We start from the raw sequence: 22,120 nt of genomic DNA on the forward strand, positions 1-22,120 counted from the left end.
GAAGTATTCATCTGGGTCCTCCAAAGTCAATGGAAGCATTATTGCAGGAGACAGGCCGGCTTGGAAGGGATGGAAGTTCAGCAACATCTTATGTTCTATACAATGGTATCCTAAGTACACGTTGCAATATCAAAATGAAAATTCTCCTACAGCATGAAATGTGCAGAAGAAGAGAAATTGGAAAACATTTCAATGCATTTTCTTCATTGGAGATGCCAAAACAATGTATGTGTTGCGATAACTGTGCCATGGATTGCAACTGCAGTGATCAGTGTCTTAAAGGTGACAGCAAGTTTACCTTGTTCTCTAAACAAATGGAAACTGAACTACCATTACCAAAAAGAAAACGAAATGTCACAAAAGAACAAAAAGAAGAACTGACCGAAAAACTTTACAATTTAAAGACGGAAATAGAAGCTGAGTTAGCAACTGTAAAACCTGTTGGAACCACAAGTGTCAAATTTGAATTTTGCAATTTTCAAGTGCACCAGATAATAGCTGAGTGTATGCACATCTTTTCTATTGAAGACATATTTCTGTATGTAGAAATCTGGCGACGAAATCATGCAGTACAGGTCTTACACCTTTTGTATGAGACTTTTCAAGATTTTGAAATAAATCTACAAGATATCAGTTGTAGTGATGAAGAATCATCTGGTGAGCAAATGGAAATAATTCATGAGGATTGGGGAATTTTGCAACATGCAAACACTTTTAATACCACAACATCCAGTCTACTTGCTTTAGATGAAAGTGATAATGTAGGGTTAGCAAGTGACAATGATGGCAGCTGCAGTATATCAGGCTTTTTGTCATCAGCCATTGAGAAAATACATGAAGAAGAGGACATTGAAATGGAGAACTGAACTATGCTGTGAAGTGAATAAAATGATCTAAATGTAACATTTGATGTGATTTGCTTGGTAAAACATGTTTTTTATTTGTTATGTAAAACAACTAAAAAATGCTTTAATTACTTATTAACATAACTGGTGCACTAAAGGGCTGTCTAAAAAGTATGTATGCTCTAAATACCCCAATTTTAGACACCCTGTTCCATTTTACATCAATTTGCAGTACCTACTCCTCCAAGCCTACATATGGTTTAAGCCATCACCCCCCTCCAAAAAAATTTGAATTAAACGTTAAAGGTACCTCGATACTATTTTGTTTCAGAGGGTTTGCATGTAGGCCGGGTCTTTATTGTTAAGCAAAAGTTGGCAATATCACAAGCATTCAGGCACATTGCATGTGTGGTGATGGTTGTGTTATTTGCATTATTTTTCAATACTTTTTTATTCTGACAGGTGGTGGCTGGCTAATGGAAAATAGGGAAAAATTTTAAGATATGCAAAAATATTTATGAGGATGAGCCTCCCTTGCCCTACAGCTCCATAACACCTTGCAATTAGTAAGATCAACCCTAAATGCAAACAAATTTGTTAAATAAACCAAAACAGATACAAATTATGCAACATGTTCTCTTGTTTTATATATATAATATAATTATCTTGGACACTTTTTTTGCAAAACTTTCTTTTTGTGCTCATTAATCCATGCGAACATGGCATGCATGTCAAATCCATCCAAGATACTGTCATTAACATTACAAAAGTGCTTGTATTTTCGGCCATTCTTATGTGTCAATGCATCATGTTCAACTAGCTCATTAACAACTTTGTGCAAATCTGCTTTTTCACAGCGGCGCTTATGTTCTCCTGATCGCTTTTTGAAAAATATTTGCTGGTCAAATCTGTCAAGCACATCTTTGTTGACCCTTAATGCCTTTATATATCTATTCAGACATTGCTGATTGGTTGCATTTGGGCCTAGGTTTTGCATCAGTGTTTTTATCAGCTTGTTGTGATGTTCAAGTGCAAGGTCCAAGGGTATGTTTCCACCTGGTCCATTTTTGTTTTTAAAAAATCTGTTCCATTTAAGCTCGTGTGCAGCCTTTGGAGTCAGAAGTGCATTCACCTGACATAGCAAATAAAATGCCTCAAGTGCATATTTGGTGCTTCCTTGCCCATCAAAACGTAAATATGGTAGAAAGAACTTCCAGCATCTGACAATTCTTTCCCCGTCACCTTCAGAAATGGCATCAAAGAAATTTTGGATCAGCATCCCAACCTCCAACAAAGCCAGCTGATAGTTAAGCATATCATCTCTGTTCTCATCTACTGCCCCTGAACTTTTGGAGGGTTGCACAGAATGTGTCATTCCATGAGTAGCTTCATGCTCCCTTCTTGCCTTGCCATCATATTTAAAAACTTTGCCACATCCAGAAAAACGACACTGGAAATGCTTCTGTGCTTTTTGCTTCTCATGTTCATTTTCAGCCTCAACTTTATTCAAGATGTGTTCCACCTTTTCAGTTCTCAAAATAAACTTGTCAACTATTTCTGACGCCAAAGAGTGAAGATTATTCCTTTTTTCTTCTGTAGTTGACCTTTCATTGGCTTGCATCATATGCTGCAGGGGCAAATCATCAACAGATCTTAGACCCAACAGTTTTAATGCTCCAGCAATCACACGTGCCTTGACTGCCAAATTAAGAAACTTTTTTGATTGGTTTACTCGATGTTTAACATCTGTTGACACATTTCTTCTATCAACTAGGTTTCTGTCACAATATAATGTGCATTTATCACTTGCTGATTGTGGATGATAGAATGCCTCATATATGAGCTGCAGAAAAATTCAACACAAATTTTAATAAATAGATATCTCAGGAACTAAATTATACATCATATGAGAAGCTCTTTCCAAACCTGAAAGAGACTATTAAGGTTTATGTAGCATGATTTTGAGCCTGGCTGAATTTCAAGGTCATTTTGTAAGATTGAAAATACAGAATGCAGATTTCAATAACTAAATATATCAAAAGAAAGGTCTTAAGGAATATATATATATATATAGGAATATATATATATATATATATATATATATATATATATATATATATATATATATAATAAAATAGAATATATACTGGAAATGAGACATGTTCTCCGTTACTCCGAGTTTCATGCTTACGCACTCATCAGACAGACTATAATAAAATAGAATATATACTAGAAATGAGACATGTTCTCCGTTACTCCGAGTTTCGTGCTTACGCACTCATCAGACAGACTATAATGAAGAATATTCCTGTTACCGCGGTATAAATATACAAAAGGTGTGATAAAGTTAGACAAAAGAAATTTTATTTAATACAGGTTAATTAGTTAGGTGGAGTTCTATTGTTCATGAGATAAAACTTGTTTTCGTGTCGGCATTTGGAGATTAATTCGGATATATATATATATAATTTTAATTATCATATTGCTGTCTAGAGTGCTCAACTTATCGGAGAGATTAGATATACTAAAATAAGAACTCCCCTTTACCATAAGTATTTGTCTCACCCTATTTTAATCCATTCTGATGGTTTCAACATAAAACTCTAATTACCAATAATCACCTCTAAGAACTTTATTCCACCATGAAAGTCAGCAATCTCAAAATGAAGACCTTCTCTACGCTCCTCAGATGTGAATCCATTTGAGACATCCATCAAACCATTTACTCCTCTCTCTACCGTCAATTGATCACCCACAATTGCCTGGCTGCTAAAATGCTTCTCTCCTTGAACTTCATAACATGGCACATATTGGTGTACAGTCTCAAGAATTTTCCCCATTCCATCACAAGTGTTCTCGTTTGCATAAATTATTCCAAGGTAGGTCTTGAAAAAATAAAAATCAATGAACAATAATTAAGGTCATACAACCCTCTAAATGTGTCAATTTTGGTCCCTCCCTTTCTCAATCATACATACTAAGCAGGCCTTGCTCTAAGCAAAATGAAGGTGCTCCATAAAAAGAGCCCCTTAGAAACTCTAGGCGCTCTATTTCGCACCTTTAAATAAAATATCCTTGAGAGCAACTTTCAAGAGCTTTGGAAGATAGAGGGCTACATATTGAAAGTTTTGGAAGAGTGTTAAATAAGAAATTCAATGGTGATACCAAAAGCACCATAATATTAAATAACAAAACGTGCAGCAAACACTTTGTTAATGATAGTGTTCAAACTATTATGGCTTATTTTTCAGCTGAAAGAAGCATTGAAAGCATTGAAAACATTTTAGGCTTTGAAAACAGAATGATATCTTTTATTTCAAGATACTCTCATGTCAAATCTATTTATCTAATCAACAAATTTTCCTTTAAGAAGATTTCATTCAATTTTGTTATTATTATACCCAAAAAATTGTTAAGGACAAGTATTGGGGGAGGCTAGGAACAAATAAAACCTAACTTTCTATAATTTTATCACTTTTAAAATACATATGTGCCTTCTGGCATGTACATGAATATTTAGTTGAAACTGTATCTATTTGACACTGCATTGTATTTGCTTTTAAAGGTATCAGCAGAAAAGACATTATCAAATATTATATTCACATACCGTATTTGTTTTTTGTTTGGTCTTCTCTGTATATCTATGTGGTATATTTCTTGTAACAACACATTGCAAGAACTCCAAACATTTTATTTCATCTGTGATATACCGAGATACCAATGTAATGTAGTTCTCTCTCTGACTTTGGTGTTCACATTTGCTTGGGCTGAATATGCCATTTTCCAATGACATTAAATCCCCTCTAGGTTTTGTATCATCAAGATGACAACCTGAAATTCTATTTTCAGTTGCCATGTGGCTGCAATAATGCACATCATTATCTTTATGCTCTTCAGTCATATCATGGGTAACTTGATGATAATCAATGTTATCCAGAACAATTTTTCTTCCTGTGTCACATCTAATATTTAAAGGTTCTTTGACAACATTAGTTTTCAGCACTACTTCACTTGCTTTTTCCGAAACAATGACTTCTGGTTCACTAATTACTGGGATAGTTTTTAATCTTAATGCCTTGTGTTTGGCAAATGCACTAATTGGTGGCTCAAATGATCCATTATCGTTCCCATCTTCAATTGTCTGCAATGACTCTCTTATTCTTTTCACTGCCTTAATTTTATTTTCATTATCGTTTTCTTCTTTTTGTGACAATTTGTGTTTTTCAATACGGCTTACTGTGCTCTTATTTTTCTCTTGTAAGCTGCAACCTTCTCTCATAGTTGTACTTTCTAATCTCTCTGATTCATTTCTAATGATGTCTTTCAGTATTTTGTCATGGACTTTTCCATAAGCCTGAAGTTTTCGATAAAACTGAGTATGTGATGGCATAAGTCTCAGTATCTGAAGTCTGCCCATTATACCCTGGAATAAAGAAATGTACATTATAATAAAAATGGAAACATTTCATTTTCAATTCAACTTAAACTACAATTAAAAATCTCACTATTACAAGGTAATTTGCAATTGGCTAGCCTGGTTTTACAAGAAAAAACTATAACAATCGTAAGGTAAAAGAAAAAACTGAGAAAAAAATAAAACAAAATAATAGTAATAGCATATATAATAAAAATAACTTACCAAAAAACCACAGTGTTTTAGGATAATTGACAATATCAGCTGGAATGCATTCATTTGTTGGGATCGATTTCGAAGCAATATGGATGCTGCCACACAAACAGCATTAATCCAATTCTCATCATCACCTTTCTTTTCTTTACAAATTGATGCTGCCATCATGATTGTCTTCGTAATTGGGGCATGCTCATCAAGTTCTTTGCTGAGCATTTCAAAGGAGAATGAAGCAATATCTTCAGGTCCTGTTCTTCTAAGACAACTGGGTTCTGATTTTCGGCACATCAGGATGCACTCCTTGTTGATTTCCCCAGCTATTTCCTTTACCAGGTCTTTTCTAATAGGTTTACACCTCCATATTGATCTGGCAATTTGCGATAAAGTTCCTCTGCAGAGCATTTTTCCAATAGAAGCTAGACCCCCTTCAAGTGACTTTTGCTTTGTTTTTGAAGGCCATTGGACTGTGATTGTGACTCTAGTGCTGCCCCCCAGTGCAGTTGCATTGCAACTACTACTAGGCCCTGATACTGCACCTGCATTTTCTGGAACAAGAACATTTGTTGCTTTTTTTGGCGTGCTACTTCTCACTGCAAATGACCCCTCGCCTTTCTCTGCGAGATAAGTTTCCTCAAAAGCTGTCGTACGCACATTAACCAGGGCGTCCAATGCTTTTTCCAGATCCCACAGCTGTTGTTTCAGATTTTTGTGCTTCTTAACCAACGCTAAACAACTTCGACATATGTAATCCGAAGTAAGATGAACTTTTAATGGCAGATTGTTCAAATCGTCAATTATTCTTGTCTTCCCAACTATAAGATTTCGGTCTTGAGGTTTGCCAAGCTCATTCAAACAAACAGTACAAACGTCGATCTCCGTTGCGGCCGCCATTAAGTTTAGGTCAACAATGCGGTGAGCAGCGCTGAGCGCATAAATTATCATGTTAGTTCCCAAGCCTTTGCATATTTTAAGGCCAAACAGAACAAGCTTCGGGTCAATTGTTCGCAGACCCTATTCTCTTTGGAGGATTGGGTCTGCGGCGCAGGCTAACTGTTTACTTGTCTGTCATACAGTGCTCACAGTGAAAATTCTGTTTTACTGGTCTGTTATACATGCAGTGCTTTGGTGTTTAAAACAGGAGGGTCTTAAGTTGCAGCTCTGAGTTTTATGCTTAAGCCGTTCAATTTTGGGTTTTTGATGATTAGAGCAAAAATTAGTATTTGATTTACAGTGAAGATTACTGTTTACTTGTCTGTCATACAGTGCTCACAGTGAAAATTCTGTTTTACTGGTCTGTCATATATACAGTGCTTAGGTGCTTAAAACAGGAAGGTCTTCAGTTGCAGCTCTGAGATTTATGCCTAAGCTGTTCAATTTGGGGCTTTTGATGATGAGAGCTAAAATTAGTACTTGATTTACAGTGAAGATTACTGTTTACTGGTCTGTCATACAGTGCTCACTGTGAAAATTCTGTTTACTGGTCGGTCATATATACAGTGCTTTGGTGTTTAAAACAGGACGGTCTTAAGTTGCAGCTCTAAGTTTTATGCTTAAGCCGATCAATTTGGGATTTTGATGATTAGAGCAAAGATTAGTATTTGATTTACAGTGGAGATAACTGTTTACTTGTCTGTCATACAGTGCTCACAGTGAAAATTCTGTTTACTGGTCTGTCATACATACAGTGCTTAGGTGCTTAAAACAGGAAGGTCTTAAGTTGCAGCTCTGAGTTTTATGCTTAAGCTGTTCAATTTGGGGCTTTTGATGATGAGAGCTAAAATTAGTAGTTGATTTACAGTGAAGATTACTGTTTACTGGTCTGTCATACAGTGCTCACTGTGAAAATTCTGTTTACTGGTCGGTCGTACATACAGTGCTTTGGTGTTTAAAACAGGACGGTCTTAAGTTGAGGCTGGAAGTTTTATTCTTACGCCGATCAATTTGGGCTCTTTGATGATTATAGAGAAGATTAATATTTGAATTACAGTGAAGATTACTGTTTACTGGTCTGTCATACAGTGCTCACAGTGAAAATTCTGTTTATTGGTGTGTCATACATACAGTGCCTTGGTTTTTTAAAATTCAGGACGGTTTTAGTTGCAGCTCTGAATTTCATGTTTAAGTCGAGCAATTTGAGGTTTTTGATGTTTAGAGCAAAGATAAGTATTTGATTTACAGTGAAGATTACTGCTTACTGGTCTGTCATACATACAGTGCTTTGGTGTTTAAAACAGGATGGTCTTAAGTTGAAGCTCGGAGTTTTATGCTTACGCTGATCAATTTGGGGTTTTTGATGATTATAGCAAAGATTAATATATGATTTGAAATGAAGATTACTGTTTACTTGTCTGTCATACAGTGCTCACAGTGAAAATTTTGTTTACTGGTTTGTCAAACATACAGTGGTTTGGTGTTTAAAACAGGATGGTCTTAGGTTGAAGCTCAGAGTTTTATACTTACGCTGATCAATTTGGGGTTTTTGATGATTATAGCAAAGATTAATATTTGATTTGAAATGAAGATTACTGTTTACTTGTCTGTCATACAGTGCTCACAGTGAAAATTCTGTTTACTGGTTTGTCAAACATACAGTGGTTTGGTGTTTAAAACAAGACAGTCTTAAGTTACAGCTCTGAGTTTTATGCTTAAGCCGTTCAATTTGGGGCTTTTGATGATTAGAGCCAAGATTAGTATTTGATTTACGGTGAAGATTATTGTTTACTGGTCTGTCATACAGTGCTTACAGTCAAAATTCTGTTTACTGGTCTGTCATACATACAGTGCTTTGGTTTTTTAAAATTCAGGACGGTTTTAGTTGCAGCTCTGAGTTTCATGCTTGAGCCAATCAATTTGGGGTCTTTGATGATTATAGCAAAGAGTAGTATTTGATTTAAGTGAAGATTACTGTTTACCTGTCTGTCATACAGTGCTCACAGTGAAAATTCTGTTTACTGGTCTGTCATATATACAGTGCTTAGGTGCTTAAAACAGGACAGTCTTAAGTTGCAGCTCTAAGTTTTATGCTTAAGCCGATCAATTTGGGATTTTGATGATTAGAGCAAAGATTAGTATTTGATTTACAGTGAAGATTACTGTTTACTTGTCTGTCATACAGTGCTTACAGTGAAAATTTTGTTTACTGGTTTGTCAAACATACAGTGGTTTGGTGTTTAAAACAGGATGGTCTTAGGTTGAAGCTCAGAGTTTTATACTTACGCTGATCAATTTGGGGTTTTTGATGATTATAGCAAAGATTAATATTTGATTTGAAATGAAGATTACTATTTACTTGTCTGTCATACAGTGCTCACAGTGAAAATTCTGGTTACTGGTTTGTCAAACATACAGTGGTTTGGTGTTTAAAACAAGACAGTCTTAAGTTACAGCTCTGAGTTTTATGCTTAAGCCGTTCAATTTGGGGCTTTTGATGATTAGAGCCAAGATTAGTATTTGATTTACGGTGAAGATTATTGTTTACTGGTCTGTCATACAGTGCTTACAGTCAAAATTCTGTTTACTGGTCTGTCATACATACAGTGCTTTGGTTTTTTAAAATTCAGGACAGTGTTAGTTGCAGCTCTGAGTTTCATGCTTGAGCCAATCAATTTGGGGTCTTTGATGATTATAGCAAAGAGTAGTATTTGATTTAAGTGAAGATTACTGTTTACCTGTCTGTCATACAGTGCTCACAGTGAAAATTCTGTTTACTGGTCTGTCATATATACAGTGCTTAGGTGCTTAAAACAGGACAGTCTTAAGTTGCAGCTCTAAGTTTTATGCTTAAGCCGATCAATTTGGGATTTTGATGATTAGAGCAAAGATTAGTATTTGATTTACAGTGAAGATTCCTGTTTACTTGTCTGTCATACAGTGCTCACAGTGAAAATTATGTTTACTGGTCTGTCATACATAGAGTGCTTAGGTGCTTAAAACAGGACAGTCTTAAGTTTCAGCTCTGAGTTTTATGCTTAAGCCGTTCAATTTGGGGCTTTTGATGATTAGAACAAAGATTAGTATTTGATTTACAGTGAAGATTACTGTTTACTTGTCTGTCATACAGTGCTCACAGTGAAAATTCTGTTTTACTGGTCTGTTATACATGCAGTGCTTTGGTGTTTAAAACAGGAGGGTCTTAAGTTGCAGCTCTGAGTTTTATGCTTAAGCCGTTCAATTTTGGGTTTTTGATGATTAGAGCAAAAATTAGTATTTGATTTACAGTGAAGATTACTGTTTACTTGTCTGTCATACAGTGCTCACAGTGAAAATTCTGTTTTACTGGTCTGTCATATATACAGTGCTTAGGTGCTTAAAAGTAGGAAGGTCTTCAGTTGCAGCTCTGAGTTTTATGCCTAAGCTGTTCAATTTGGGGCTTTTGATGATGAGAGCTAAAATTAGTACTTGATTTACAGTGAAGATTACTGTTTACTGGTCTGTCATACAGTGCTCACTGTGAAAATTCTGTTTACTGGTCGGTCATATATACAGTGCTTTGGTGTTTAAAACAGGACGGTCTTAAGTTGCATTTCTAAGTTTTATGCTTAAGCCGATCAATTTGGGATTTTGATGATTAGAGCAAAGATTAGTATTTGATTTACAGTGGAGATTACTGTTTACTTGTCTGTCATACAGTGCTCACAGTGTAAATTCTGTTTACTGGTCTGTCATACATACAGTGCTAAGGTGCTTAAAACAGGAAGGTCTTAAGTTGCAGCTCTGAGTTTTATGCTTAAAGTGCCACTGAACTGGAAAAATCAAATTTTTTTTATTGATGTTCTAAGTCAAGTCGGTGCTCCTGAATCCGATGCTGAAGTTCGCTTTTCGGAATTGTGAAGTGTTTTGAAGCTACAACGCTTCAAAGTTGCGATTTTCAAGACTTTTTGTGCGAAAGTTTGTGCGCGGTCTGTGAGGAATTTCAGGAATGTGTGACGCATTAACGTTTATAAGTCGCGGAAGTGATGCGGGCTCCAGTACTGAAGACTGTATTTCGAGTGCGATAAAAAACCAAAAAAACGTGAAGTGGATGGAAATAGTGCGATACTTGTGCTCTAAATATCACTAGCTATCTAACTACAAGACATGTGCAAGGTATTTTCTTGTGAAAATTTCGATCCCATATGAAAAAAGCAAACTTTTTGCGTGCAGTTCTTACGAAGACTTTATGCCGATCATTTACCTTTTGTGAATTATTGAGCGTGTCGAATAAGAATGCTTTTACGAACAGCTTAACTAATTATGAATAAAAGTGAGCAAACTGATCAAGGGAAAAAGTTGATCTATTATAGAACCACACAAATTGCACATTTTTCGGCGCTTTTCCCACTTTCCAACTTGCGTTGCCACTGTCAAAGCATCAGTTATTGCCAGGGCCGTCAAGATGGGATAAGTTGCCCCAGAACCTCGTGGTCAGGGGACCTCAAAAAGTAAAGAAGTTCATTTTAAATGGAATTGATTGAAAGTCCATAAGTAGCACGGTGGGATATTTTTAAGCTTCTATTCATACCCCATCTTTTTGGCGTATCAAACTGCCTATCTCTATCAAGTTTCATGCTGGTATCACAATCTAATGGTTAAATTGTGACAATTACTGCTAAGAGGTTTGGAATCTAGTATCCCAGTCTATAGATAGCACAAGGGAAATTTTTCGGCGTCTATTCGCATCCTATCCTTTTCAGCGTATCAAACTGCTCATCTCTACAAAGTTCCATGCTGATGTCGCGATCTAAAAGTTAAATTATAAAAATCACTCCTTAGAGGTCTGGGACCTGGTACCCCAGTCTATAAATAGCATAAGTGGTATTTTTCAGCGTCTATTTGCTTCCTATCTTTTTTGGCGTATCAAACTGCCTTTTACTACCAGGTTCCAAGCTGGTATCGCGATCTAATGGCTTAATCATGTCAATTACTGCTTAGAGGTCTAGGACCTGGTACCCCAGTCTATAAATAGCTCAGGGGGGATTTTTCAGGGTCAATTCATATCCTATCTTTTCGGCGTATCAAACTGCCTTTTACTACCAAGTTCCATGCTGGTATCGCGATCTAATGGCTAAATTATGTCAATTACTGCTTAGAGGTTTGGAACCTAGTACCCCACTCTATAAATAGCACAAGGGGGATTTTTCAGGGTCAATTCATATCCTATCTTTTTCAGCGTATCAAACTGCCTATTACTACCACGTTCCATGCTGGTTTCGCGATCTAATGGCTAAATTATGTCAATTACTGCTTAGAGGTTTGGAACCTAGTACCCCACTCTATAAATAGCACAAGGGGATATTTGTCAGCGTCTATTCACATCCCATCTTTTTCGGCGTATTAAACTGCCTATCTCTATCAAGTTTCATGCTTGTGTCATGTTTTACACAATTTGTAACTTTTTATCTTCTTACAGCCCTCACTATGGCTGAATTGACTATATAAATCTGAATGCGTCACTCGCCCCAGCCTCTTTTCGCACGACCTACTCGCAAAAGAGCCCCTGAAATCCCTATTTGTGGGCTCCAAATTAAAAAACTAAACTTTTTTTCGAAATCAGCGATGATTAGTCTACCAGAATCAACAATAAAAAAAATTTCATTTTTTTCAATTCAGTGGCACTTTAAGCTGTTCAATTTGGGGCTTTTGATGATGAGAGCTAAAATTAGTAGTTGATTTACAGTGAAGATTACTGTTGACTGGTCTGTCATACAGTGCTCACTGTGAAAATTCTGTTTACTGGTCGGTCGTACATACAGTGCTTTGGTGTTTAAAACAGGACGGTCTTAAGTTGAGGCTGGAAGTTTTATTCTTACGCCGATCAATTTGGGCTCTTTGATGATTATAGCGAAGATTAATATTTGAATTACAGTGAAGATTACTGTTTACTGGTCTGTCATACAGTGCTCACAGTGAAAATTCTGTTTATTGGTGTGTCATACATACAGTGCCTTGGTTTTTTAAAATTCAGGACGGTTTTAGTTGCAGCTCTAAGTTTCATGTTTAAGTCGAGCAATTTGAGGTTTTTGATGATTAGAGCGAAGATTAGTATTTGATTTACAGTGAAGATTACTGTTTACTGGTCTGTCATACAGTGCTCACAGTGAGAATTCTGTTTACTGGTCTTTGATACATACAGTGGTTTAGTGTTTATAACAGGATGGTCTTAAGTTGCAGCTCTGAGTTTCCTGCTTAAGCCAACCAATTTGGGGTCTTTGATGATTATAGAAGAGATTAATATTTGAATTACAGTGAAGATTGCTGTTCACTGGTCTGTCATACAGTGCTCACAGTGAAAATTATTTTTACTCTTCTGTCATACATACAGTGCTTTGGTGATTAAAACAGGACGGTCTTAAGTTGCAGCTTGGAGTTTTATGCTTAAGCCGATCAATTTGGGGTTTTTGATGATTAGAGCAAAGATTAGTTTTTGATTTAAAGTGAAGATTACTGTTTGTCTGTCATACAGTGCTCACAGTGAAAATTCTGTTTACTGGTCTATGATACAAACAGTGCATTGGTGTTTAAAACAGGGCGGTCTTAAGTTCCATCGCTGAGTTTTATGCTTAAGCCGATCAGTTTTGGGTTTTTGATGATTAGAGCAGCGATTAGTATTTGATTTACAGTGAAGATTACAGTTTACTTGACTGTGATTCGGGCTTACAGTGAAAATTCTGTTACTCTTCTGTCATACATACAGTGCTTTGGTGATTAAAACAGGACATTCTTAAGTTGCAGCTCTCAGTTTCCTGAGTAAGCCGTTCAATTTGGGGCTTTTAATGATTGGAGGGAAGATTAGTATTTGATTTGATTGGAAGATTACTGTTTACTTGTCTGTCATACAGTGCTCACAGTGAAAATTCTGTTTACTGGTCTGTCATACATACAGTGCTTTGGTGTTTAAAACAGGACGGTCTTAAGTTGCAGCTCGGAGTTTCCTTGTTAAGTCAATCAATTTGGGCTCTTTGATTATTATAGCGAAGATTAATATTTGAATTACACTGAGGATTACTGTTTACTTGACTGTCATACAGTGCTAGGGTCAGGTTCAGGGTCTGGGTCAGGGTCAGGGTCAGGGTCAGGGTCGGGGTCGGGGTGGGGGTCGGGGTCGGGGTCGGGGTCGGGGTCGGGGTCGGGGTCAGGGTCGGGGTCAGGGTCAGGGTCAGGGTCAGGGTCAGGGTCAGGGTCAGGGTCGGGGTCGGGGTCGGGGTCGGGGTCGGGGTGGGGGTTGGGGTTGGGGTTGGGGTTGGGGTTGGGGTTGGGGTTGGGGTTGGGGTTGGGGTTGGGGATTGGTTGGGGTTGGGGTTGGGGTTGGGGTTGGGGTTGGGGTTGTGGTTGGGGTTGGGGTTGGGGTTGGGGTTGGGGTTGGGGTTGGGGTTGGGGTTGGGGTTGGGGTTGGGGTTGGGGTTGGGGTTGGGGTTGGGGTTGGGGTTGGGGTTGGGGTTGGGGTTGGGGTTGGGGTTGGGGTTGGGGTTGGGGTTGGGGTTGGGGTTGGGGTTGGGGTTGGGGTTGGGGTTGGGGTTGGGGTTGGGGTTGGGGTTGGGGTTGGGGTTGGGGTTGGGGTTGGGGTTGGGGTTGGGGTTGGGGTTGGGGTTGGGGTTGGGGTTGGGGTTGGGGTTGGGGTTGGGGTTGGGGTTGGGGTTGGGGTTGGGGTTGGGGTTGGGGTTGGGGTTGGGGTTGGGGTTGGGGTTGGGGTTGGGGTTGGGGTTGGGGTTGGGGTTGGGGTTGGGGTTGGGGCTGGGGTTAGGGTTAGGGTTAGGGTTAGGGTTAGGGTTAGGGTTAGGGTTAGGGTTAGGGTTAGGGTTAGGGTTAGGGTTAGGGTTAGGGTTAGGGTTAGGGTTAGGGTTAGGGTTAGGGTTAGGGTTAGGGTTAGGGTTAGGGTTAGGGTTAGGGTTAGGGTTAGGGTTAGGGTTAGGGTTAGGGTTAGGGTTAGGGTTAGGGTTAGGGTTAGGGTTAGGGTTAGGGTTAGGGTTAGGGTTAGGGTTAGGGTTAGGGTTAGGGTTAGGGTTAGGGTTAGGGTTAGGGTTAGGGTTAGGGTTAGGGTTAGGGTTAGGGTTAGGGTTAGGGTTAGGGTTAGGGTTAGGGTTAGGGTTAGGGTTAGGGTTAGGGTTAGGGTTAGGGTTAGGGTTAGGGTTAGGGTTAGGGTTAGGGTTAGGGTTAGGGTTAGGGTTAGGGTTAGGGTTAGGGTTAGGGTTAGGGTTAGGGTTAGGGTTAGGGTTAGGGTTAGGGTTAGGGTTAGGGTTAGGGTTAGGGTTAGGGTTAGGGTTAGGGTTAGGGTTAGGGTTAGGGTTAGGGTTAGGGTTAGGGTTAGGGTTAGGGTTAGGGTTAGGGTTAGGGTTAGGGTTAGGGTTAGGGTTAGGGTTAGGGTTAGGGTTAGGGTTAGGGTTAGGGTTAGGGTTAGGGTTAGGGTTAGGGTTAGGGTTAGGGTTAGGGTTAGGGTTAGGGTTAGGGTTAGGGTTAGGGTTAGGGTTAGGGTTAGGGTTAGGGTTAGGGTTAGGGTTAGGGTTAGGGTTAGGGTTAGGGTTAGGGTTAGGGTTAGGGTTAGGGTTAGGGTTAGGGTTAGGGTTAGGGTTAGGGTTAGGGTTAGGGTTAGGGTTAGGGTTAGGGTTAGGGTTAGGGTTAGGGTTAGGGTTAGGGTTAGGGTTAGGGTTAGGGTTAGGGTTAGGGTTAGGGTTAGGGTTAGGGTTAGGGTTAGGGTTAGGGTTAGGGTTAGGGTTAGGGTTAGGGTTAGGGTTAGGGTTAGGGTTAGGGTTAGGGTTAGGGTTAGGGTTAGGGTTAGGGTTAGGGTTAGGGTTAGGGTTAGGGTTAGGGTTAGGGTTAGGGTTAGGGTTAGGGTTAGGGTTAGGGTTAGGGTTAGGGTTAGGGTTAGGGTTAGGGTTAGGGTTAGGGTTAGGGTTAGGGTTAGGGTTAGGGTTAGGGTTAGGGTTAGGGTTAGGGTTAGGGTTAGGGTTAGGGTTAGGGTTAGGGTTAGGGTTAGGGTTAGGGTTAGGGTTAGGGTTAGGGTTAGGGTTAGGGTTAGGGTTAGGGTTAGGGTTAGGGTTAGGGTTAGGGTTAGGGTTAGGGTTAGGGTTAGGGTTAGGGTTAGGGTTAGGGTTAGGGTTAGGGTTAGGGTTAGGGTTAGGGTTAGGGTTAGGGTTAGGGTTAGGGTTAGGGTTAGGGTTAGGGTTAGGGTTAGGGTTAGGGTTAGGGTAAAACTATTGCCAGAGTTAGGTCAAAATTTTAGAATCTTCTTTTTGGCAGCATCTCTCGTGATAAGGGACGAGGGGGGTGCCGCATTCCATAAAGGGAAGGTCTGCTTGTAGTTTGCTGCATTCGCAGCCCGGGGGGGGGGGGTCCAGTCCGTTTGATTTTATGTTTAAACTTGTTATGCATAAAATTCTATCTGGTTTCATCATGAAACCAGTTGTCTTGTAACCAGTTTCCTCTATCATATTAGAAACATTTAGCCAGAATTGCGCTTTAATGTAACTAGTTTGACTAGGGCTAGCTCCCGTTGAAACCAGATTGTTTAAACCAAATAACTTTTTTATCTGGTTACATCATTGACCAGTTGTCTTCCAGCCTGTTTTGTCGATGTAACCAGATGCATGCAACCAGAATTGAGTTTTATGAAAGAGTGTCAATAATATTAAACGAGTTTCAATAAGGCTAGTTCCCGTTGAAAGCAGATCGTTTAAACCAGATGGTTTTTCTATCTGGTTACATCATGTAACCAGTTGTCTTCCAGCCGGTTTTTTCGATGTAACCAGATGCATGCAACCAGAATTGATATTTATGAAAGAGTTTCAATAATATAAAACGAGTTTCAATAAGGCTAGTTCCCGTTGAAAGCAGCGCGTTTTAACCAGATGACTTTTTTATCTGGTTACATAATGTAACCAGTTGTCTTCCAGCTTGTTTTGTCAATGTAACCAGATGCATATAACAAGAATTGCGTTTTATGAAAGAGTGTCAGTAATATTAAACGAGTTTCAATAAGGCTAGTTCCCGTTGAAAGCAGATCGTTTAAACCAGATGGTTTTTCTATCTGGTTACATCATGTAACCAGTTGTCTTCCAGCCGGTTTTTTCGATGTAACCAGATGCATGCTACCAGAATTGATATTTATGAAAGAGTTTCAATAATATAAAACGAGTTTCAATAAGGCTAGTCCCCGTTGAAAGCAGCGCGTTTTAACCAGATGACTTTTTTATCTGGTTACATCATGTAACCAGTTGTCTTCCAGCTTGTTTTGTCAATGTAACCAGATGCATATAACTAGAATTGCGTTTTTATAAGAAAAGCTTCATTGGGGCTTGGTTCGGGTGTGACCAAATTTCTAAACCGAATTTCTCTAACCTGGTTTTCCATTTATTTCACGTATTTTGATGGGCGTAGTGAGATCGCGGGGCGATAGAGTAGAAAAAAGTATTTGTAGCAAAACATCATAATTTCCTTTTATTGAATCAGCATATTTTCCTTGTAGGATCAAGCAATTGTCCCTCGTTAAAGAACGAAATGGATTCAAATTTTCATGGCAAGTTGTTTCCTTATCGTTAATTATTTACAATAGAAAGGATGTTTTCTCACAGATTGATGGTCGAAACATATACTTTTGCAACAAGACTTTTTCAACACGATTGCATTTTGTTATCAGTTTTCTTGGAACCAGTTTCCTTTTTATACATGTAACCAGAATATTTTTATTTAGAACCTACCAAAATTCTGGACAGAGATCTGTTTGAAATTGATGGAAATCAATACGTGGCACTGGCGGACGTTAAAACAGATTTCCAGCACATGACTGGATCAGCCTTCAAAACCATGCTCCACCGAATGGGTATAAGGGCTAGATTAGCCCAAGGGACGATATGTGCAAAGCTGCAGTCACGTTTTGGAAAACAGAAAGGGGGACACTGGCTGATAGATATGGGAGATTTTCAAAAACTTAACAGCAAACACAAACAGCAAATCTTCAAACAGCTCCAAAGCACCACAACGATTGAAGCAAACGATAAAATTTCAACGAATGAAATGTGCGGGGAGGCCACAAACTCCATGACTGATGTGGAATCTTTCGAAGATGTTAGAATGGAAGACTACAGCGTTAATTACCGAGATCCACACAATAGTACACATGAAGCTGTTAATAATGAGTTTCCGAAAATTGCTGAATTCTACAGCAAGGTAATCAATCCAGAACGGCCCACTGGAAAAATTGCAGAGGCAACAGTGAAAAAGATCATTGGTAAAGCAAAAGAATACTTTATTTTTGTTGCAGAGACAGAAACACGGAGTCCAAACATTGAAGATTGCCTTAACACGAAAAAAGTGGATGCTTTCGTGCAAACGCGATTGGCCAAACCCTTAAGCTACGGCACGGTGGCAGGCTATGTACAATCGATTTTATATATTGCCAAATATGTGAAGAGAAATAGCGGAAACCTTATGGAAATAAAAGAGATTGTGCAGCTGAAAAGAATACAGTCTCAGCTGCAGGTAAGCATTTAATTTGAAGTCATCTACTTCAGAGTTTATATCTACGTTTCAAGTGAACTAAGAACGGCCAAAGTGACCAAGATTGCCAAATTATCGTCGTCCAATAGCGAATTTGATATAAAATATGCTTTGAAAAGATTACAGCGTTGGTTGTGCTGTCGGTTACTTCTACGCTTTACGCACTTTGTATGCATTTTCCTTCTTGATGGTGTTGTTTTCTTTTGCTGATTGCATTCACTTTTCTTTTAACAGAGAGAGTACGAAAAGGAGAGAAGGAGAAAAAATACAAATACGGACAGAAAAAAAAACTATTACTGGGGACAAGCAATGGAACTATTAAAGAAAATGAAATATGAATTGGAAACATTTTGTGGCACGAGAATAGATAAGGCAAGATTGTATCATGATTTCTTAATTCTTTTAATGTTTGCCACTGTTAATCCGGCAAGAAACACTGACATGATAAGACTTAAAATAGTGCAAGAGAAGGATGAAGAGCGAGATAGAAATAACAACTATCTTATATTCAAAGAAGATGGCACAGTGGAATTGGAAATAAACATTTTTAAAACCTCTTCGACTTATGGGTGCAATCGGATCTCGGTTTCGAGCGTCGATTATTTAGAGCGCTATTTGCGAACATTTATAGATAAAGAAAGGAGGATACTCCTTAAAGATAAGAAACACGACTTTCTTTTCATGCGTAAAAGTGGAGAGCCATTTGAAAGTTCCGAATCATTTACAGTTTATCTCTCCAAGTCATTCTCACAACATTCGGATGATCAATTGCATGTAACTACAGGAACCCTTCGTAAAAGTTTAGTTAACTGGGTTCTGTCTGAGGAAAAGGACAAAAACATAGAAGCAGCTATCGCAAGACTTATGTCACACAGTCAGAGAACTCAGAGACTAAGATACTATACCATGGAAACTGAGAACAAAATTAAAAAGGGTGTAAGACACTTGGCAGATAATACAGCTAACTGTTTAGGGATTCGTCGAAAATTGTCCTGTTGGAACTACCCCATTAGAGATCAAATTGTTGCTCTAATTACAAATGATTCGACTTTGGCTGTTCCAAACATTTTAGTAGGTAAGGTAATCGATGTGAACTACGACGAGAAAACTGTATTAATGGCCGAGATGGAAGAGACTGACGAAAGCTACACGTATAAAATGAAAATTGGCATCACCTTCAAAGAAAGTATAGAGGCTGTAGTTCACCCCATTGATTGTGTATATGATGCGGACAGTAACACTTATCATCTCCGAACACGTAAGCATGAAATATACGAGGCAGTCATGGAAGGGATGCGACAACAAATGGATGAAAGTTCATCGGAATCAGACAATGACTTTATTTAAATTTTGTAACATCATTACACATTATACTATTATTTGCGAACATTTGTGACACCTTCATAGATTAATTAGAGGTTGTAGTTCTCTCCATTGATTGTGTTACGATTTATTCCTTTTGAAGTATCAACGCTATAAAGATATTTTTTTCATGTAGCTACATAACAAAAAGTTTTCTTTAAGTTTTCAAAGTAGAAAAAGTGTCTACCAAAGAACAACTTTTCATTTTTGTTTCTTTACGTGTCTTCTAAATACATGCATTGATATATACAGGCCCCTTAAATTATGTGTTTTAAAGCCCTTCAAAACCAATTGCTAGCGCTAATTTAAGTTTAAAATGATGTATGAAAGTTATTTCACATTGATACTAACTCCCTGATGGCCCCTAGGTTAGGGGTATTTCCCAATACCAAAGTTAAAGATACCCACAATCAAAAGCAGAACAGAACATTTAATGAATTGAAGTGAATTGAATTGGTCATAACCCACCTAGGGAATGACCAAACTTTAGATGCAATTTACACCAAAACCATATAGAATTTCCAAGACCTCTGGTACTATGCTAGAGATGAAGTATATTTACCCATTGTATCAAAAGCTGGTAATCTTAAAAGCTAATTTACTATTTTTCCATATTTTTCGAACATTCCTTACTTCACTACTATAGAGGGGTTTTAGCGGCGCGTCCTGGTGAAACAATAGGGCCTCGGTTAAATGTATTAAGGAAGGGGTGATACTTTTCAAAATAAGTGAAAAAATCATTAAATGTTTCTGGTGTAGAAAATTACGCTGAGTTGATTGACACTCTAGATAAAGGGTCTTAAATGCACCGTTTTCGAAATAATTGGGGTTGAAGTGGGGCAAAACAATAGGGAAAACAATAGGCCAAACTAAGGAAAAATGACCACTAGCATCAAATAGAGGCTGCACCATGCTCAATATAAACAAAATGGCGCTTCAATTCCGCGCGCTAAGTTGCTTCGGAGAGTGTAAAATGGATAGGAATGATACTACTCAGATTACTTTGGTTTAGGTGAGACTCCTTTTAAGCTACATCTTGACATGATTTAAAAGGGTTCATCATTTTGTCCCGAATTGATTTCACCATTTGACATTTCTAACAGTCTTTATGTTGGGCCTAGGCCTTTATGTTGAGTTGCTTACATTGCCATGGTACAAGCTTTGAGATCTTTATCATGCTGAGACTTTTAACAAATATGAACTCTCTTTAACACAAATATGTTACAGTTTGCCCCCGAAACAGTAAATAGTCTAGCGATTTGCTTTGTTGTGATTATCTTCTATGGTTTAGTTGATTTGGTGATATTTTAACATTCAGTTGTGTTATGGCACGAAAATAAGGAACTTGTGTGGATAAGGTTCTCTGTGCACCAGGACGGGGTGCAAGGTTCTATAGAATAGGATAATGGACTCTCTGTAACAGTTTGCCCCCGAAACAGTAAATAGTCTAGCGATTTGCTTTGTTGTGATTATCTTCTATGGTTTAGTTGATTTGGTGATATTTTAACATTCAGTTGTGTTATGGCACGAAAATAAGGAACTTGTGTGGATAAGGTTCTCTGTGCACCAGGACGGGGTGCAAGGTTCTATAGAATAGGATAATGGACTCTCTGTAACAGTTTGCCCCCGAAACAGTAAATAGTCTAGCGATTTGCTTTGTTGTGATTATCTTCTATGGTTTAGTTGATTTGGTGATATTTTAACATTCAGTTGTGTTATGGCACGAAAATAAGGAACTTGTGTGGATAAGGTTCTCTGTGCACCAGGACGGGGTGCAAGGTTCTATAGAATAGGATAATGGACTCTCTGTAACAGTTTGCCCCCGAAACAGTAAATAGTCTAGCGATTTGCTTTGTTGTGATTATCTTCTATGGTTTAGTTGATTTGGTGATATTTTAACATTCAGTTGTGTTATGGCACGAAAATAAGGAACTTGTGTGGATAAGGTTCTCTGTGCACCAGGACGGGGTGCAAGGTTCTATAGAATAGGATAATGGACTCTCTGTAACAGTTTGCCCCCGAAACAGTAAATAGTCTAGCGATTTGCTTTGTTGTGATTATCTTCTATGGTTTAGTTGATTTGGTGATATTTTAACATTCAGTTGTGTTATGGCACGAAAATAAGGAACTTGTGTGGATAAGGTTCTCTGTGCACCAGGACGGGGTACGGGGTGCAAGGTTCTATAGAATAAGATAATGAATTCTCTGTAACAGTTTGCCCCCGAAACAGTAAATAGTCTAGCGATTTGCTTTGTTGTGATTATCTTCTATGGTTTAATTGATTTGGTGATATTTTAACATTCAGTTGTGTTATGGCACGAAAATAAGGAACTTGTGTGGATAAGGTTCTCTGTGCACCAGGGCGGGGTGCAAGGTTCTATAGAATAAGATAATGGACTCTCTGTAACAGTTTGCCCCCGAAACAGTAAATAGTCTAGCGATTTGCTTTGTTGTGATTATCTTCTATGGTTTAGTTGATTTGGTGATATTTTAACATTCAGTTGTGTTATGGCACGAAAATAAGGAACTTGTGTGGATAAGGTTCTCTGTGCACCAGGACGGGGTGCAAGGTTCTATAGAATAAGATAATGAATTCTCTGTAACAGTTTGCCCCCGAAACAGTAAATAGTCTAGCGATTTGCTTTGTTGTGATTATCTTCTATGGTTTAGTTGATTTGGTGATATTTTAACATTCAGTTGTGTTATGGCACGAAAATAAGGAACTTGTGTGGATAAGGTTCTCTGTGCACCAGGACGGGGTGCAAAGTTCTATAGAATAAAATAATGAATTCTCTGTAACAGTTTGCCCCCGAAA

At 38.4% G+C, this 22,120-nt stretch overlaps 2 protein-coding genes across 2 annotated transcripts; one reads left to right on the top strand and one right to left on the bottom strand.

Annotated features, from left to right (window-relative positions):
- Positions 1 to 855: 855 nt before the first annotated feature.
- Positions 856 to 6,518, bottom strand: LOC135694583 (uncharacterized). Its single transcript, XM_089108937.1, has 4 exons — positions 5,485 to 6,518; positions 4,453 to 5,268; positions 3,467 to 3,730; positions 856 to 2,688 (listed from the first exon to the last, which is right to left on the bottom strand). Exons 1-4 carry the CDS (start codon positions 6,415 to 6,417, stop codon positions 1,507 to 1,509), a joined length of 3,195 nt encoding a protein of 1,064 aa, XP_088965063.1. The 5' UTR covers positions 6,418 to 6,518; the 3' UTR covers positions 856 to 1,506.
- A 10,182-nt stretch (positions 6,519 to 16,700) lies between these two features.
- On the top strand, positions 16,701 to 21,472 carry LOC135687885 (uncharacterized). Its single transcript, XM_089108935.1, has 3 exons — positions 16,701 to 16,963; positions 17,138 to 17,925; positions 18,178 to 21,472. Exons 1-3 carry the CDS (start codon positions 16,945 to 16,947, stop codon positions 19,288 to 19,290), a joined length of 1,920 nt encoding a protein of 639 aa, XP_088965061.1. The 5' UTR covers positions 16,701 to 16,944; the 3' UTR covers positions 19,291 to 21,472.
- The last annotated feature ends 648 nt before the right edge of the window (positions 21,473 to 22,120 follow it).

The sequence above is a fragment of the Rhopilema esculentum genome, chromosome 6, assembly GCF_057945365.1.
Source record: "Rhopilema esculentum isolate cy_ngs chromosome 6, ASM5794536v1, whole genome shotgun sequence".
Taxonomy (NCBI): Eukaryota; Metazoa; Cnidaria; class Scyphozoa; order Rhizostomeae; family Rhizostomatidae; genus Rhopilema; species Rhopilema esculentum.

What these genes read in the sequence shown, in the direction of transcription:
- LOC135694583 (XM_089108937.1), bottom strand. Translation starts at nt 6,417, where the DNA reads ATGATAATTTATGCGCTCAGCGCTGCTCACCGCATTGTTGACCTAAAC. An exon ending in CCAAACAAAAAACAAATACG is followed by an intron (nt 3,731 to 4,452) that starts GTATGTGAATAT and finishes TATTTTTTCAAG; the next exon opens with ACCTACCTTGGAATAATTTA. An exon ending in GTGGAATAAAGTTCTTAGAG is followed by an intron (nt 2,689 to 3,466) that starts GTGATTATTGGT and finishes ATTTTTCTGCAG; the next exon opens with CTCATATATGAGGCATTCTA.
- LOC135687885 (XM_089108935.1), top strand. An exon ending in GAATACAGTCTCAGCTGCAG is followed by an intron (nt 17,926 to 18,177) that starts GTAAGCATTTAA and finishes TTCTTTTAACAG; the next exon opens with AGAGAGTACGAAAAGGAGAG.